Below are 16,204 nucleotides of genomic sequence, written 5' to 3' on the forward strand. Positions count from 1 at the left end.
GGGGACACTGGTGGTTCTGATGGCTGATGCCAAGACAGAAACCTCGTCCGATCCGGACGAGGCGATATCGTTCTACAAAGCGCAGTCCCTTCGATCTGCGCGCTCGTGCTTGGCTGGTCGAGCACCTCGCCGAGGATGAAGACGTTGGCCGTGTGCTGTGGACGGGAAGCGATGAGCACGTGATAGAGTAGCAGCAGCAAGTGCGATCGATGAGCAGCAAGTAGAGAGGCAGCAAGGGCGAGTATAAGCAGGTGATGCAGGAGAAGAGCAGGTGAGCAGGGACCTACCTTGTAGATGAGGTCGCCGCACGTCACGCGCACGTGCTGCGAGATGGTGCCGAGCTGCTTGGACCACACGTCGAGCTCGAGGAGGAGCTCGTCGGCCTGGCGCCGGAGGTAGGCGCGCACGACGCGCATGCTGCTCGGCTCTTGCGCCTCGTCGTTGGTGAACGTCACGTTGAACCGCTTCTTCTGTGCGTTGAGCAGGACCACCTGCAGAGGTAAAACATGATGAGCAGGTGCAGGCAGCGCGATAATACCGACCCACGCACCCTGGCAATCAGCTCGACCATGCCCCGGGACACGCCAAAGGTACGCTCGACGGACTCCCACTCCCACTCGCTGCGCGAGCTCTCGGCGTAGGCATACCACCAGACGTCAAACTCGTTCAGGGGTGCCGGCTCGTGCTGCGTGGCAAAGCAGCCAAAGACGTCGTGCGTCGCCAGGTTCTCGAGCAGAAACCGGCGCGCAAAGTTGCTGCTCTCTTCTCGCAGCACGGCGCGCGGGCCGTCGCGTTTCGTCACGAGCCGGATCGCGCACTCGACGTTGTCCTCCCAGCCCGGCTGCGCGGTGACGACGTCGCGGATCATGACGAGGACGCACGTGGCGAGGATGGTGTCGAACAGGTCGACGAGGTCCTCCTCGGCGAGGACGACGCTGGCAAGGGCCGCACTGCGCAGCCGCCGGCTCTGCGCCTCGACGGCGGCGATGATCGCCTGCCAGCGCGGCCCCTCGGCGCCCTGCATCCGCCCCGCGTCCGTCTTGGCGTCGTTGGCGAGGTGGGCGACGCTGATGCTCATGACGCTCATTCGCAGCGCCGCCGCCGCTGCGCTGCCGAGATCGAGGATGCGGGTGGGCGTGCAGGTGGACAAGATCGGGTTCGGCTCGCGCCGGTTGCCCATCGTGACGAGGATGCGGCTCGTCTAGGCGCAAAAGTGGTGGAACAACTGCGACGAGAGCGGGCTGGGAAACGCGCTCTTCATGTCGTGGGGTGCGGTCCAGGGCATCTCTGCATCGTCATCCGCGGGCGACGCCGCCAGCGCGGGGACGGCAAGAGGACCCAGCCGGATAGCGAGCTCGTCTTCGGACGCATTGGCCAGCGCCTGCATGTCGAAGCCGTGCAGCTCAAAGCTCGCCGGCTGCGGTTGCTGCGTCCACGGCTGCACGAGGACTGCCTCGGCCACCGCTGCTGTAGTCGGCGTCCTCGTCCTGGCGGCGGCCCGCCTCTTTGCGAGGAGCGAGTTGGCCAGCGCGGCCGAGGGCCCTTCGGTCATTGCCCTCACCGTGGCATCATCGTCGTCGTCGGCGCGCGGGCGCGGGTATGACAGGGGAGGAGCATGCTGCTGCTGATCTTGCGTGGAGTCGCTCGTCTTTGAGCGCCGCTTGGGCCGGCGCGGGTGCGCAATCTGCTCGGCGCTCGGCCACACGCACGCGCGGCGGAGATGGGTGCAGCGCAGGCACGCCGGCTCGTGCTCGTCGCACTTGACCTTGGCGCGCCGGCACGTCAGGCAGCCGTGCGCGCTCCGTGTGAACCGGTGCCGGTCCGGCCGGCCAGACGACGAGGCGCGCCCGTGGTCGTGGTAGTGGTCCTGGCTCGAGGAGGACGAGGACATGGCAGAGGCATGCTGCGAGTTGCAAAGCTTAAACGGGCAGGCTTAGACTAATCTCACTGTCAGATAAGAGATCAAGAAATCCGTCAACGTGGCTGGACGCGTGCGCTTGCCTGTGCTTGCATGTACAGTACAGTAGCAGGGTGCTGCTTCGACAGGATGTCATTGCTCGCTCGGGCTGTTCTGGTTAGCGGCCATCACAGATGCCAGACGAGGGCTGTATCTGAGGCGGCACATGTGCCTGAATCTCGACTCTCATTGTCTTTTTGAAAGCAGTGCATTTACAGGGCCAACTCGAACTGTCACTGAAGTTGTGGTATTTACAGGCTCATTTCGCACTTTGTTACAGATCCAACTCGCTCGTATTACAACCTGTCACAGACTCGACTCGCGCGCAGCGGCCCGCTCCGGCACACCGAGCGCACCAAGGATGCGGTTCACCGGGCTGGCAAGTCTACGAGCCGCAAAGTGGTAGGGCGCGGGCACGGTGCTCTCAAATGCCTCGACGGACGCCTTTGAGGGTGTTGTGCCCTGCCGCAGCTCAGACAGGGCCATGTGGGCGACGGCTTCGGAGCAGGCGGGGATGCGCGGCATGCCGTGGCCTGTAAATCCAGCCGAGACGTAGAGGCCCGGGCCCATGCGGCCCACGTAGGGAAGCAGGTCGTGCGAGTAGCCCAGCACACCGGTCCAGATGCGCTCGACCTCTCCCTGGCCGTCTTGGACCTTCCAGTCTTTGAAGACGCGCGGCAGCAGGCTCGTGAAGTACTCCCGCGTGCCTGGGATGAGCGTCGCGTCGTCGTTGTTGCTGTACCAGGCAGCAAGGTCCCGGTTGAAGACGCCCTTGGCGCCGCCCAGGATGATGCTCTGGTCGCCCATGCCCGGCACGCGGCCCCGTCCCTGCCGCGGGATCGTGTAGTCCATCTCGCCTGGCCCGTGGCGGATGCCGTACGTCATCTTCAGCGGCCCATGCCCCTCCTGCGCCCCGACCCGGTGGTTCGCAGACGGCCGCACGGAGCAGACGGTGCCCCGCACCGGCACGATCTTGTCCTGGAACAGCGGCAAGATGCCTGCGGTCCATGCATTGGCACACACGATGATGCTCTGCGTCCGCACGGGGCCCTTGTCCGTGACGACGGTGTACCCTCGCCCTGCAGGTGCACTCTCGTCGATGCGGTGGACGGGCGTGTGGGTAAAGACGTCGAGCTTGCCGCGCGCGCTTGGTGATGAGCTGCGTGGCCAGCTTGTACGGCCACAGATGCCCAGCGGGGTAGTGGCACCCCCACTTTCCGCCCTTGATGCCCGTCATGCGGGCTAGCTCGTCTACGTCGCTGACCTCGCGAACGTCATCGCGCGCCATCGATGCCGGAAACAGCCGCTTGCGCTCGTCGTAGTCCTTCTTGGCCTCGGCGGCATCGGCACCATCCATGAAGACGTCGCAGGCCCGCGTGACGTGCATGTCGCAGTCCAGGTCCTCCGATCTCACCAGCTCGGCGTACGCGGCCAGGTGGGCCGCTTCGAACGAGTACATCTCGTCGGCAGTCTTGGCGCCGTGCCGCGCTGCCTCTGCCCGGAAGCCCAGGTACGTCAGCGGCTTGCAGTGGCCCCCTGCTCATCCCACCCAGTCAGCATCTGTACCTTCTTCCTCTGAGACTGAGACGGAGTGACTCACCATTCCGGGCCGTCGCGCCTTCGCATAACCTCTGCGCATCAAGGAGGAGGAGCTGCTGCTGTCCACCGCTCTGCTCCCCAGCCTTGGTGAGGTGATGCACCGCCAGCGCGCCCGAGAGGCCGGAGCCGACGACGACGATGTCGACCTCGTGCGGCAGCGCAGGCCGCGTCTGCATGTCGGCGACCGCATCGTCGCGCTCAGAGAGCCAGAACGGCTCGGTGCGGTCTGCGCGCGGCAGCAGCATGTGCGGGCGTCGAGCTGGGATCGTAGCTGCCTCGCTTGCGGCGTCGAGCTGCGATGGTGGTGGAAGAAGCTGCTAACCTTAAAGTGAGGGTGCTGTGCCTCCGAGAGATTTATTGCCAAGAGCCCCGCGGCCGCCACATGTCAGACGAGCTTATCAGTGTAGCTAGCGTCGCTTGTGTCGCTTGTATGCGCGCGCGTATCTCCCTCTCGCGCTCGCTTTTAGCTTCAACTCAGAGGGGGGGCTATTTCTTGGCTCTCATCGGCTTGTCGCTATTCTGCGGGCATTGTGGGGCCATGTGACATGGTGCCTAAGTGTGTTGTTCTCGAAGGGCCGAGTGGAGAGAAGGAGACATGAGATTTCACCAACGACGAAGAGCAAGGGTATTCACACTGCATTCCAGCGACGGCGTAGTTTGACAGCGCAGTGCTCAGGAAAGATGCTTGGCCGCCCGCTGCAGCCACTGCCGTCTCCAACCTGTGTGGGGCTTGTCGTAGAAGTCCATGTGCGTCGCTCTGTGGGCGTCCACGAGGAGCAGGTAGGGCTATCACCCCTTGACAGCAAGGCTGGACCAGCCGCGAATCTTGCTGCCGTACACGAGCGCAACGACTGGGATGGCGATCTCGGCAAGGCTGATGAGCGCGAGAATCAACGTTGCATATCTCGGTCCCAGATTCCGGAACATCTTGTCGCCGAACAGGGGCAGGACAGAGGTGATGCAGGACCGAATGAGACCCTCGGCGGCAAAGGCGGCGCCACACTTGGGCCCATACGTGTCGACGGTGTAGCCAAAGGTGACGAGGAGCACGCCCATCGTTCCGGCGCCATAGAAGACGCTGGCGAGGATGGAGACGATCCAGTGGATGGAGTGGCTGTACGTCGTAAAGGCAAACCAGAAGAGGCTGACGGCCACAAGGACCGTCGACCCGATGCCAAAGTACGTTCGAAGCTCGGGTGGCCGCGCCCCTTTACGGGCCACAACCATTTTCGTGTAGAACTTCAGGTCGAGGGTGGCACCGTAGATGTTGCCAAGGGTGATGCCCAGCGCAACGCCCATGAACGCCAGACCGATCTGGAACGCGTTGAAGCCGTATCCGCTGTTGGGGTAGTACACGTCTTTGGGCCCATAGACGATGGGAAAGGCCTCAAAGAACAGATAGAGGACGCCGAGTACCGTCGTTTGCCAGAGGCTGATGAAAACGACAATGGGCTCCGTGATGAGCATTTTCCCCGTCGTCGTGGCGATGTAGGTGATTTTTTCGGCCAGTCTCGGCGGCTCGAACGTAAGTCGGACCTCGAGGTCGGGGTAGTGTTTGCGGATCATGCGCGCTTTTCGCTGCAGCAGCACCGTCCGATTGGTTTCCGGAAAGACAAAAACAAAGAGGAGGAGGGAGAGAGTGCCGGCGACGATGGCAGAGTAAAACACCCATCGCCAGCCGGCCTTTTCCTGGTCTTCAAAGACGCCATAGGTGGCAACCGCGCCTCCAATGAGGGCTGTCAAAGACCAACGTCAGCGCCATTCTATAAGACTTGTGCTGTGCTTAGTGAAGCTCACGTCCAAAGGCAGGGCCGAGGAAGACGCCGCAGCTGAAGAGGACGATGCCCTTTGCAATGACGAGACCCTGCGCCGCTTCCACGGCAAAGGAGCCTCCCACTGCAAACGTCGCCGTTCCCATCAGGCCAGCAAGCGCACGGGTCACTGTCAGCGTGACCATGCTGTTGGATCTCGCTGCTCCGACGTGCCAGATGACCCAGAGGGCAGAACTGGCGATGAAGATTGGTTTCTATCGGAGAGATTCTATTTCAGCTCAGCAGAGGGGAAAGAGCAGCTCGGCCTGTACTCACACGTCCGTACAGGTCAGCGAGAGGCACTAGAAAGAGTGTGCCCAGGCCCCAGACCATCACATAGAGGACAAAGGGGAGCCGACTCACTTCCTCGCCCACCCGGAACTCGGACTGGGCCAGAGGAGCGACGTAGAGGTAAGAGCTGGCGTAGAGGGAGACGAGAAAGGCATTGAAGGCGATGATGGCCATGCCGAGGTAGAACCGTGCTGGCGGGGTCTTTTGCGGATCTTTGAAGCGCTCTGGAAAGTAGCCGTCATCGAACGAAACCTCTACGATGTTGCCTTGTTTGCTGTCTCTGCTCCGGGGCTGTGAGAGTTGCTCGAGCTGCTCCTCGTTGGGAGACCAGCCTGTCTCGGTACTGTCGGCTCGCTTGTCTTGCATCTCCAGCTCCATGCTTTCTTGCTGTCTGTAGCGGGGTGGATGGGTGGATAGATGGGGCAGTAGCCGGGAAGGAGGGGCGTCTTATGTAGCTTGGGAGGCACCTGTCCTGCACGTCCATGTCATAGTCTGGATACCTTGTGATGGGGCCATGTTTCGGCCGTGTACAGCCTGTGAGGACCATGTGGTTGGATCCAGCGCTTCTCCGACAACCGGCCAGCTTCCACAGCGGTGCTGTGACCCGAAATTCTTTCAGGAACGAAATTACCTCATACGCCCAGCCGGAAATTAATGGATGCGGTCCCGGACAGGTGTACAGTAGTACTGTCCGCGCGCGTCTCAAACTTTTCAACGACTTCTTGAATCACAATTGCGTCAGGAACAGAACACGCGGTCAGTCGTGGCGAATAAAAACTTTCCAAGTACTGTACAGTAGGTAGTACAGGCGTATGGTTTCCATTTACTAAAAACCCTCACGTTCCATCGGCTCTTTCCGATGAACTGTTGGTGAGAAGCGCAGAACAGCGGTGTCTCAACGCTGTCTTCTAACACGGCCAGAGAGGAAGCCTCTGCTCTCCTTAGCAGTGCTCTCATTGAGGCGTGCACAAAACACACCCGCTGATACTCGTGATGCCTGGCCAGGAGCAAACCAGAGCCCTTGCGCCAGCGTGATCGCCTTCAAGAGCAAGGTCACATCATCATCAAGTGGCTCATTATTGCAACAGCACGCAAGCCTGAAATCAAAGCGAAATGTACACGGAGCTCGGGAGTATTTACTTTGAGCAGACTCCACTGTTCCCAAGACCCGTCTGTGATCCCGTCGTGGCTGCAGAGGTGCCTGCGCTGATAGCAGCGGACTGGAGGCCCTTTTTCAGAGCCTCTTCTGGCAACTTGAGTTCGGGTGCAAAGGTGCTGACAAGACCTCCAAGAATGCTGACCAGCGCACCGAGGAAGCCCTTGAGCGAGTCACAGGTCAATGTGCTGCCCGCGTCGGCCTTGCAGTCCACGGTCATGGTCATCTTGGGAGGATCGTTCGCATAGATGGTCACGCACGAATCACCGGCCTGCTTGTCAGTGTTGCTGGCATGTGTTTTGCCGCTGCTGGCTTTGCCTTTGTCGAGAGTCTCGACGCCAGGACCGTAGTTGTAGTTTCGAAGGCCAGCAACGATGATGCTTGGCATGATGTACTGCTGCAGCGTAAAGCCAGTCTCTTGGAGCGTCTTGGAGGCCTTGTCGCCCTGATTATCCATGTAGGCCCGGAGAGACTCGATGACCATCTTGCCCAGCAGGTCGCCGTGGCCGTCTTGCCACTGGCCGTCGATTGACACGGTGCACTGGCCCACGGGAGGGTCGACCTTGACGGTCTTGTCGTTGAAGGAGCAGTCGGGCTGCAGTCCGGCGTGGCAGGACCCAGGGCCGGCACTGGGACTGCAAGCATAGTCCATGGCAATCTGGACCATGTCGACTGGATTGCAAAGCCCTACGTTCTGTGTGGTCGACGAGTACTCCACGTAGGGCTGGAAAGCCTGCTGGCAATGGGTGCCGTTGCCAGTCTTGTCTCGAGTGTCCAAAGTTGCTGGCGTGCGAGCAGCGGGCATACCTCGCTCCAGCAATTCCGAGAGGGGCACGGTGTGGCGACGCGAGGGTGCCGCCAGACCATCAGAGGCCACCATTGCGACTGCTGCGAAAAAGAAGAAAGAGTGCATTGCTTGCTTGAAGCCAGGCAAGAAGATTGGATTCTTTTTTTTTTTTTTCTTTTTGGGGGGTGTAGGGGGCCTTCGATAGAAAGCCGTTTCAGCGAGTCATCTAGCTTTCTTTAAATGGCTCGAATCTCTCCCTCGCCCACAGCATGCCAGAATGCAAGGTCGTCGGAAGCACGAGACGTATGCAAGGCCAAGCAACCTGACCACGAGGCGGGACCTGACGCCGCCCTGTTTGACCCCTGGCGAACGCGGCGAACGCGTCGCAGGGGCAGCGAGCCTGCTGCGATTTACGCCTCGCGATTCGGCCGGAAATTTACTTTACCCGAGAATCATTTTGCGCATTAGGCGCTCCTTTTCGATACCCACTGCAACAGTGGTGATCATGCGACATGTGGACGTCGCGTGCCTGGTACCTGTAATAGTCAGCGCCCACTGTAGATCTCTATGAAGCAGCTTGATAAAAGGGCATGGCGAATATCAAATCCTTTGATCCAACCATCCTCTCGCTCGCTGGACGTGCATCCTTCTTAACATGGTTTCCCTCTCTCTCTCTCTTGTGACCCTGTCGCTGGTCGCACTCGTATGTGCCGATGGCGACGGTACTGGCTTCACGCCGACACAGCCCCCACAGTGGAACAATGTGAGTCGCGAAGCTTGGGACAGTCTTCTTTTGCCTTTCGCCTGACAAGTCCGTTCCCTGCTGCTGCGTTTGGTATAGCTGTGGACACAGCGCGGTGACCACCCAGGGCGTGGGCCTGACTGTGCCAATCTGGTGCAAAGTCATCTCCACGACGACACGGAGCTCCACGTGGACCAATGGCAGCGCCTGCGTATCCAGGATGACGCCACCTGCACCGTCACTGCCCTCTGGCTCGGCGACAAGAACACACCAGAGACGCTCAAGTCGTCGGACCTCGCACGCTGGGGCCGCGTGGCCCTCGACAAGGCCTTTCAGGGCAACAGCCAGCAGTGGATCTCGGTCAAGCAGGGCGTCTTCAACGAGCCATTCGCTTCGTGGACGAACAAGTGGTTCCTTTGCGTCATAGACAAGAACACAACAGGCCATTGCCAGGAACATTATTGATCTTGCCAGTCCAGCAAGCTCGCGACTGAATGAAGAGGAATGCTATGCTCGTCTCTGGAGCACGTCTTATTTGAAGTCTGAATTCTGCTGAGGGCTAATTCGAAGTGACGGCGACTGGGTTCTCAAAGTGAAAGCGCACCTGCTTGGTTCAAGATGCCAGCAAGGCGGTGTACACTGACCGTACCGCTCGCGAGGCTTTTCGGCAGCAGCATGCGCGGGGTGCCGTCAGAGAAGAGGAGTGAATGCTTGGCGCGGCAGGCAACGCCGTGGCTCAGACAATGATGCAAACGAGCGGCACGCCATTGTCATGAATTCGCGGCCCAAGAGAATTCGTTCAGGCAGGGTACGGGTACAGATTAAGCTGATCAGGACAAGCCGGATGACGGTTCGGCCTTTTGCGCGTGCGCATCGCTGCAGTGCGGACCATGCGGTGCATTAGAGATTCTCGGTTTCCTTTCGGACTTTTTGAATTCAACCGGCGTAAGTCAATTCGTTGAAATACGCGCGTTCTTTGCTGAAGTAGCTCTCCTCCTTTCAAACATGTCCCATACCCTTCCTGCCCCATGGCAGGTCCATCAATTCGCCTCAGAAGGCGATCGCCAGCTGCATCTGGACTATCTCCCGCCGCCGCAATCGTCCTCCCGCCCGTTCCTCTTTTGGGTCCATGGCGGCGGTTTCATGTCGCTGAACCGAAGATCGTACGCACCATGGTAGTGAGTTGCGATCCGGATCACCTAAAGGCGCAGAGAGTGACTGCGATGCATGCACGCACAGCTTGGGCTTGGCCAAGAAGCTTGGCTGGGGGTTTGTCAGCGTCGACTATCGGCTGTGCCCAGGTGCGACTGTGCTGGAGTCAGCGCACGATGTCCTCGACGGCTGGACCTACGCGACGACGAAGCTCGAAGGAATCGATGGGCGTAAAGGCGTCGTTATCTCCAGCAGCTCTGGTCAGTACTGCTGTGCGCTCTGCTCACGCCTGTCTGCTCACACTCGTCTGGCCTTGCAGGTGTCTGGCAGGCGATGCACTTGTGTGCCTCTGCCTCTCCCCGTCCATGCGCGCTGATCAACTTGTATGGCATCACCGACATCGCTTCCTTCTCAACGCCGGCACCCAGCCCTACGTCGCACCCTTTCTTGGAACCTCCACACGTTTCGCAGGTCGAAGCGGCGCTGGAAGCGTCTATGACGGAATCGCCCGCTCTCACCGGCATGCACTTTTCCTTTCGCATTGCGACCGACCTCGACACCGAGGCCTGGAAGGCGCTGGGCGCGCGCAATGGCATGACGCTACAAGAGTGGCACGGCCTCGAATTCGACCGCGAGATGGTCTGGGAGCCCGAGATTCTGCGCGCGCTCATGATCCCGCTGGCCATCAACCGCGGTCTGCTGCCTCACGTTGCGCAGGGCGGCAAGAGGTTAGTCGCCTTTTCGGTGGACAAGCCTAGCGACGCAAAGGAGGTCATCGATCATCATTTCCCACCGACGATTACGCTCCACGGAACGGCAGACACCTATGTGCCCCACATGGCTAGTGAGGTGTTGCAGACGCACCTCGAGAAGGCAGGCATCCGCCATGAGCTCATCTTGGTTCCGGACCTCGGACACAATGGAGATGCATCGTGGGATCAGGAGACGGCGCAGGTCGAACAAGTGAGAAGCTTCATCAGCGAATGTGTGTAGCGATAGCCCATGAGGACCAGCAAATACACTCCTGCACGGACACTTTGATACAATGAGAGACCCCGCGTGGTTGATCTGGCAGTGCAATTCTTAGAACGTAAAGACGAGAGGCGAGAGGGGCACGGAGAGCAGTCCCTGAGCCGGCTCAACACGCTGGAACCTCGGGTAAAGCCTAAAGAGCTTCTTAGTTTCTTCCATTCGCGCTTCGCTGGGATGCAGGCACGATGAAAAAAAAAAGTCACCGCGCGCCACATGCGTGTGGATTTCTACTTTGTACAGGACATGCGTCAAGAGCGTCACAGTGCAAATATCGCCTGGGACAACGCAGCCGAGAAGAAGAACTTCATTGCATACATGCGCCCCTCAATAAGCAAAAGTATTCAATCATTGGCGCTGTCCCTTCTTGTGTGCTGTCTGCAAGGCTTGTCGCACTTTTCCCCTTTCTATCAGGCAAGGATTATGTGAGACTCGGCCGCCGAAGACCGTTTTCGGGCTGAGAAAGACAAGAGTCTCCACATGTTGGATTTCAATATCATCCGCAACCAGAGGATCACAGATTCACGACGCGGACCCCACATTCCCTCGAAAGACTGACTCTGGCGCACGCTTAAGCTCTTTGCCACTGTGGACTCGCAGTCGCATATGTCTCCATACCGGCTAAGCGATAGGATAGCCCCAATCAAATTCGCGATGGTGCGGGTCAAGCAGCCCGAATCAGACTTGAGGCACTCACTCATTCGACTTCAAGTAGACACACCCTCGTTGAACCGTGAGCTTCCTTGCACGGTTCTGAAGAACAAGGTACTGTACATTGCAAAGGCATGCTGTTTTTCCTCCGCCGCTTGAACCTGACAAGCTCACAAGGAAACAAACGGGGGCCTGCTTGCTCGGCATATCGTTGCAGCTCTGCGATGCTGTCGCAGAAAGGGAGGTGAGCATCGTCTTGGAGGCCATCGAAGAGACTCAAAAGCTGATGCTGAGGACACCCGCCCAGTGCGATCAGGTCGCATGCCCAGGTTTCCAGACTGAGATGTACCTGGGGAACGTGGACGAGACGAGCATCTCACATAGCAGATATATGCCGTGGCTTTTCCTGAGCTCGATGACCGTGTGTTTTCTTTAGGATCATCAGAGCCTCGAGCTGGACTACGGTCCGTCGATACCGCTCGGATTTTTCTTCGCCTGCAAGGAGACGGTCATACTGCTTGAGCTGACCTCGTGTCCTGCCCCGGAGATTGATCGGACCCTCGAGCGAAATGCACCTCAGATTCGATCCGATGCTGCGATGCATGCATGCGCCACGCGTTCAATTTTCCGTGCCTGCGTTGCGTCCCGGCGGCAGGGCGAGTGTAAGTATTCGTTTGGAGGAAGTTATTTTGGCTTTACCCGAGATTCCGAAGAGTTGAGCCGGCTCAGGGACTGCTCTTCTCACCTTTTTGCTCGAGGAGCTGTTCCTGCTTACGACGACCTCGCGGTCTCTCAGCATCATGATGGCCGTGGGCTTACGTCCTTGCTCATCACCAAGCCCTACGTCGCCATTGCGAGCCCTTTGCTCGGCTATAAATGCAGGGCCGTCTGCTCCCTCTCGAACCCCTCATCCCTCCAACCCTCTCCCTCTCCCTCTCCTTCTCATCGCTCCTGCTTTTCCTCTCTCTTTTCCCTACCCCCACCCCGTACAATGACCAACGATGTCCGGGCCGCTGATGGCAATTTTGGCCGTGCCGCTGGGCTCCGCAGTGGGCTGGCTCTTTGCGCATCTCTTGTCGCGCTTTGCGCAAGAACCGCCGCAGCCGTGCCCCTCGGCTACCTCGTCAAAAGAGCCGACTGGGGCATAATCAGCCTGGGCGTCACGCTGATCACGGGCGTCGTCGGTGCCGCATGCTCCGACAAGCTGCCAATCCCGACACAGTACCGCGCCGCGGGCTGCGTCGCTGGGCTCGCCATTGAGCTCTTTACGGGCGTCGGCCTCGTCGTGTTTGGCGCGACGCAGAAGCGCGCCATGGAGCAGGACGGCCACCAGTTCCACGTCGAGAATGTCCACTGGCATGGCGGGCTGTCGGGCCTCAAGCAGATGCACGTCGACGGCGGCCTCGGCAGCGAGTACACGCACGTCATGACGCACACGTTTGACGATGCCGTCGCCCACTGGCTCTACTCGTTTGATCACGGCAACAACAAGCACACGCTCGCCGTGGGTGCGGGCCACTTCAACGAGACGCAGAACCGACCGCTCGCCGCGCGCCAGGACGAGCAGGAGCAGCACTACAAGCAGCTCTACGCGTCGTATGCGTGGGACGACGACAACGGCGATGCCAATGGCAAGCGCGACGCGAGCCACCAGCACCACCTGCAGGACGCCGTCAACAGGCACTACAGCAGCAGCACGTACAAGGACAAGCACTTTACCGAGTGTGCCAAGATCGTCGTCGATGGCCAGATGCAGACGGGCGGCATGGTCGCCGTGACCAAGGGCACCTTTTTCAACCAGCCCGGCCAGAGCCAGGGCTCGGCCAACGAGTGCAACGACCAGCTGAAGCGCGCGCTGTCTTTTGACATCTGAGCGCCCTCCTTGTCCTTTTCCTTTTCTCCCGTCACAGTCACAGTCTCGAGACAGCCACAGTCACAAAATGCATCATCATAAATGCATCTGTCCGCTGCCCCTCTGACGCAGTATGTTGACGAGCACTATTGTTGATGATGGTGGATAATTCATTGTTCCGTCTACGACCTGTCTGAATGAGTGATGTGGTACGACCGTCGTGATTGGTAGCCATGGAGCCTTGTGATTGCGCATGAAAGGTGCCTGTCGTCTACCATCCTACGCGATCGCAGTACGCTCAGACAGAGCTGTGCTCTCCGTGTCGCGTGTGCTTCACAGCCGAGGAGTGGCCGCTGGCCTTTGGAGCGCCCGCGCCTCCCGAGCGAGCCATGCCGTCACACGCTTGACCGAATGCGCATCCCGTGGGATCCCATGGCCGCCCTCGTGCTCCCAGAAGTCCTGGGCGCCGACGAGCTGCGCATAGGCACGGCACGTCACTTTCGCGGGCGAGCGGGCGGGCAGAAGAAGGCATGAAGGCCAGATTAGTAACTAGCCATGTCGAGATAGTCGCACACGATCTCACAGGGAGTTTGGTAGCTGTCCCGCTTCCCGGTCAAGACGAGCGAGCGGAGCGGCGTGGCGGAGACGCGCGCGAGGTAGGCCACCCGCGGCGTGTCCGGGAGGACCGGTGCGAACATCACAGAGAAGCGGAAGGCGTAGCTTGCCGGCTCGGCTGGCGGCATGGGGAACGGGAACAGCGCTTCCTGCGACGCATCCAGCGCACCCGCCAGCAGCGCATGGCAGTACTGGCCAATGAGGCCGCCGCCGCTGTGGCCAATCATGCCGTCGAATGGGCCGTGCTCGCTGATGAAGCGGCCGAGATACGCGATGCTGTACTCGTGTCCCACCCACGGGCCCGGATTGTCGTAGGCGTCGCACGGCATCTGCCACCATCGGACTTGGTCTGCACTCGCTTTGCTATCCAGGATCTCGCTGGCTCGCTGAAGTAGTCCACCACTGCGGTTCTTCTCAATGGCGGCATCGAGGCGAGCTAGCGCCTGTTCGCTGACATCCCCGGTCGTTCGCTTGTACTTGTAGGGACGCTGTCTCTCGCTGTATTCCTCGGCATCGACGGCGCGCTTCAGCGAGACGTAGGTGAGGGCCGCTTCGGCTGCCTCGCCTGCGGTCTGCCTTGTTGCGCCCTGGCCAGTGCTGGTGCTACGCGACAGGCCTCCGCGCGCCAAGCCTCCGTCCAGCGCCGTCGGGAGCAGAAACGGCCCGTCGACGTACCACGGCTCGAAGCAGAGGTCCGGACACGCGGCAGCCAGCTCGTCAAAGTACGGCTGCAGCGTCCTGCGCATCTGGTGCGAGTTGCCGCCGAGGTGGTGCAGGCAGAGCACCCTGACGACGCGCTTCGTGCCATTGTCGCGCGTCATGTCAGCCGGCACTGCCTAAGAAGGAGCCTCCGATGCTGGACTGGACGGTCATGCGATGTTGGGACGAGTGACGCAGCGCTTCCCTTCGAGCCAAGTCAAGTCATGCATGAAGTGATGTTTGATTCTCGGAACTATCCTGCAGTGCACGCTAGTCGACAGAGGACAGTATAAAGCTCGCACAGACCAAGGAACCTCTGCATTCTGGCGCGCAACTAGGCTTGCGCGACGACGGCCGGCGTCTTGGCCCGGGGAAAGCGCTCGACGTCCGTCGTGGTGACCGTGGTGACCGTGGTGCGCGTCGTGGTGCCCGCGTTCTCCTTGTCGGCCTCTTCTTCCTTGTCGTCCGCCGCCGCCTCTTCCTCGTGGTGCGTAAACATGTGCTGGGTCTGGCCCTTGCCCGTGTGCAGCGGCACCGCCCCGCGGTCCGAATTTGCTTGGCGCGTCTGCAGCGCCGTCTGCGCCCCCTGTCCAGCAGTGCTGGATGTGACGGGCTGGCCACGGGACTCGGCGTCGGCCACCACCTTGGCGTGCGCATCGTTGCCCACCGTCGCGTTGCGCCCGCTCGCCGCGCTCGTGCTCGCACTGGCCGCCGCACCGGGCACCGCCACCGCGACGCCCGTCGTCGAGACGGCATTCTGCCCGCGGCTCTGGGCAACCATGAGTGCGAGGCGCTCCTCGCGCTGCGCCACCTTTTCGCGCTCGTACGCGTCCATCGCCGCCGATCCACAGCTGCTGTTGTTCGGCCGGCCGGTGAGGCTGACTTTGAAGAGCGAGAGGCAGGCCTTGATGTTGACGCCGTTGCCGGAGCCGGTGCTTGCACCCGTGCTCGGCGTGCTTGCTGCCTTGGACGACGTGCCTGCCGTGGCTGCTGTGCCTGCCGTGCCTGCCGTGCCGCTGCTGCTGCTGCTGCTGCACGACGGCGCCGTGGGCTCGATGAAGGAAAAGGTGGGGCCGTGCGAGGCTGTCGCGGCCGCTGCCGACTGTCGCACTCGCAATGCTATTAGCATCCTGTTCTCGAGATGCGCTTCAGCTCGGCTCTGCTCACCCTCGGTCCAATGGCGACGGCGGTGCCTGTGCCTGCGTTGCTCGTCGACGTGCTCGTGACCTGCGTCGACGAGTCCGAGCTGCCCGTGCCCGTGCCCGTAGTGTCTCCACTCGACGCGCCGTTGGCATCGACATTCACGTCCACGTTGCTGTCCGTGTTCCTGTCTTCGTTCTCGTCCTCGTTCTCGTCGCGGTTTGTGTTTGTGGTGGTGTTGGTGCCCGCGCTGGGCTTGCTGAGCGAGCGGACGCGCGACAGCAGGCTCGTCTTGCGCACTCTCTTCGGCTGCACCGCGCCAGCGTCCTGCTTCACCTCGCGCCTCTCCGGGGTGGCCCTTTCGCTCCTTGTTGGCGCACTGTTGGAGATGACCTCTGGCTCGCTCTGGGCGGCAGCGGGGAAGGCCATCGCAGCGGCAGGCAGGCTGGCCTCGCTGGCGTCCCACCGGCGCGGTAGGACAGAGAAGGGCGCGAGCCAGGTCGCAGACACGACGACGCCCTTGCAGTCGCCGCCCGTAGACAGCGCGACGTAGTGCGCGACGCTCGACGCCAGCACGCGGCACAGCGAGCGCACTACGGCTGCCGGCCCCGAGACGAGCGATGCACCACGCAGCGACTGGGCCAGCTGCGTCGCCAGGGCTGCGCTCGAGGTCGCGGCGGCCTGGGCCTGGAGCAGCAGCAGCAGCCGGCGCGGCAGGAATAC

General features: G+C 60.8%; 9 protein-coding genes across 9 annotated transcripts; 3 read left to right on the forward strand and 6 right to left on the reverse strand.

Annotated features, from left to right (window-relative positions):
• Positions 1-2,263: 2,263 nt before the first annotated feature.
• Positions 2,264-3,801, reverse strand: FA10DRAFT_276603 (FAD dependent oxidoreductase; the record flags this gene model as incomplete). Its single annotated transcript, XM_025523331.1, has 4 exons — positions 2,264-2,342; positions 2,400-3,116; positions 3,172-3,493; positions 3,558-3,801. 4 exons carry the CDS (start codon positions 3,799-3,801, stop codon positions 2,264-2,266), a joined length of 1,362 nt encoding a protein of 453 aa, XP_025373841.1.
• A 406-nt stretch (positions 3,802-4,207) lies between these two features.
• Positions 4,208-6,265, reverse strand: FA10DRAFT_246149 (MFS general substrate transporter). The gene is made up of 3 exons (XM_025519394.1): positions 5,644-6,265; positions 5,354-5,582; positions 4,208-5,292 (listed from the first exon to the last, which is right to left on the reverse strand). The coding sequence occupies exons 1-3, from the start codon at positions 6,034-6,036 to the stop codon at positions 4,346-4,348; spliced, it is 1,569 nt and encodes a 522-aa protein (XP_025373842.1). The 5' UTR covers positions 6,037-6,265; the 3' UTR covers positions 4,208-4,345.
• Positions 6,266-6,729: 464 nt separating this feature from the next.
• On the reverse strand, positions 6,730-7,905 carry FA10DRAFT_270015 (hypothetical protein). Its single transcript, XM_025522966.1, has one exon. It carries the CDS (start codon positions 7,725-7,727, stop codon positions 6,795-6,797), a length of 933 nt encoding a protein of 310 aa, XP_025373843.1. The 5' UTR covers positions 7,728-7,905; the 3' UTR covers positions 6,730-6,794.
• A 351-nt stretch (positions 7,906-8,256) lies between these two features.
• On the forward strand, positions 8,257-8,808 carry FA10DRAFT_289519 (hypothetical protein; the record flags this gene model as incomplete). The annotated part of the gene is made up of 2 exons (XM_025524304.1): positions 8,257-8,364; positions 8,443-8,808. The coding sequence occupies 2 exons, from the start codon at positions 8,257-8,259 to the stop codon at positions 8,806-8,808; spliced, it is 474 nt and encodes a 157-aa protein (XP_025373844.1).
• Positions 8,809-9,348: 540 nt separating this feature from the next.
• FA10DRAFT_304801 (alpha/beta-hydrolase) lies at positions 9,349-10,784 on the forward strand (the record flags this gene model as incomplete). The annotated part of the gene is made up of 3 exons (XM_025525398.1): positions 9,349-9,521; positions 9,583-9,755; positions 9,815-10,784. 3 exons carry the CDS (start codon positions 9,349-9,351, stop codon positions 10,486-10,488), a joined length of 1,020 nt encoding a protein of 339 aa, XP_025373845.1. The 3' UTR covers positions 10,489-10,784.
• Positions 10,785-11,183: 399 nt separating this feature from the next.
• FA10DRAFT_49508 (hypothetical protein) lies at positions 11,184-11,611 on the reverse strand. Its single transcript, XM_025525523.1, has one exon. The coding sequence runs from the start codon at positions 11,440-11,442 to the stop codon at positions 11,218-11,220; it is 225 nt and encodes a 74-aa protein (XP_025373846.1). The 5' UTR covers positions 11,443-11,611; the 3' UTR covers positions 11,184-11,217.
• FA10DRAFT_49526 (hypothetical protein) lies at positions 11,608-13,204 on the forward strand. Its single transcript, XM_025525525.1, has one exon. The coding sequence runs from the start codon at positions 11,774-11,776 to the stop codon at positions 13,046-13,048; it is 1,275 nt and encodes a 424-aa protein (XP_025373847.1). The 5' UTR covers positions 11,608-11,773; the 3' UTR covers positions 13,049-13,204.
• On the reverse strand, positions 13,205-14,569 carry FA10DRAFT_49512 (hypothetical protein). Its single transcript, XM_025525524.1, has 2 exons — positions 13,611-14,569; positions 13,205-13,524 (listed from the first exon to the last, which is right to left on the reverse strand). Exons 1-2 carry the CDS (start codon positions 14,461-14,463, stop codon positions 13,361-13,363), a joined length of 1,017 nt encoding a protein of 338 aa, XP_025373848.1. The 5' UTR covers positions 14,464-14,569; the 3' UTR covers positions 13,205-13,360.
• A 106-nt stretch (positions 14,570-14,675) lies between these two features.
• Positions 14,676-16,168, reverse strand: FA10DRAFT_289523 (hypothetical protein; the record flags this gene model as incomplete). Its single annotated transcript, XM_025524305.1, has 2 exons — positions 14,676-15,443; positions 15,509-16,168. Coding segments are annotated over 2 exons (1,428 nt in total), but the record flags the coding sequence as incomplete, so codon positions are not given.
• Positions 16,169-16,204: the final 36 nt, after the last annotated feature.

This window comes from Acaromyces ingoldii (genome assembly GCF_003144295.1).
Source record: "Acaromyces ingoldii strain MCA 4198 unplaced genomic scaffold FA10scaffold_10, whole genome shotgun sequence".
Classification (NCBI taxonomy): Eukaryota; Fungi; Basidiomycota; class Exobasidiomycetes; order Exobasidiales; family Cryptobasidiaceae; genus Acaromyces; species Acaromyces ingoldii.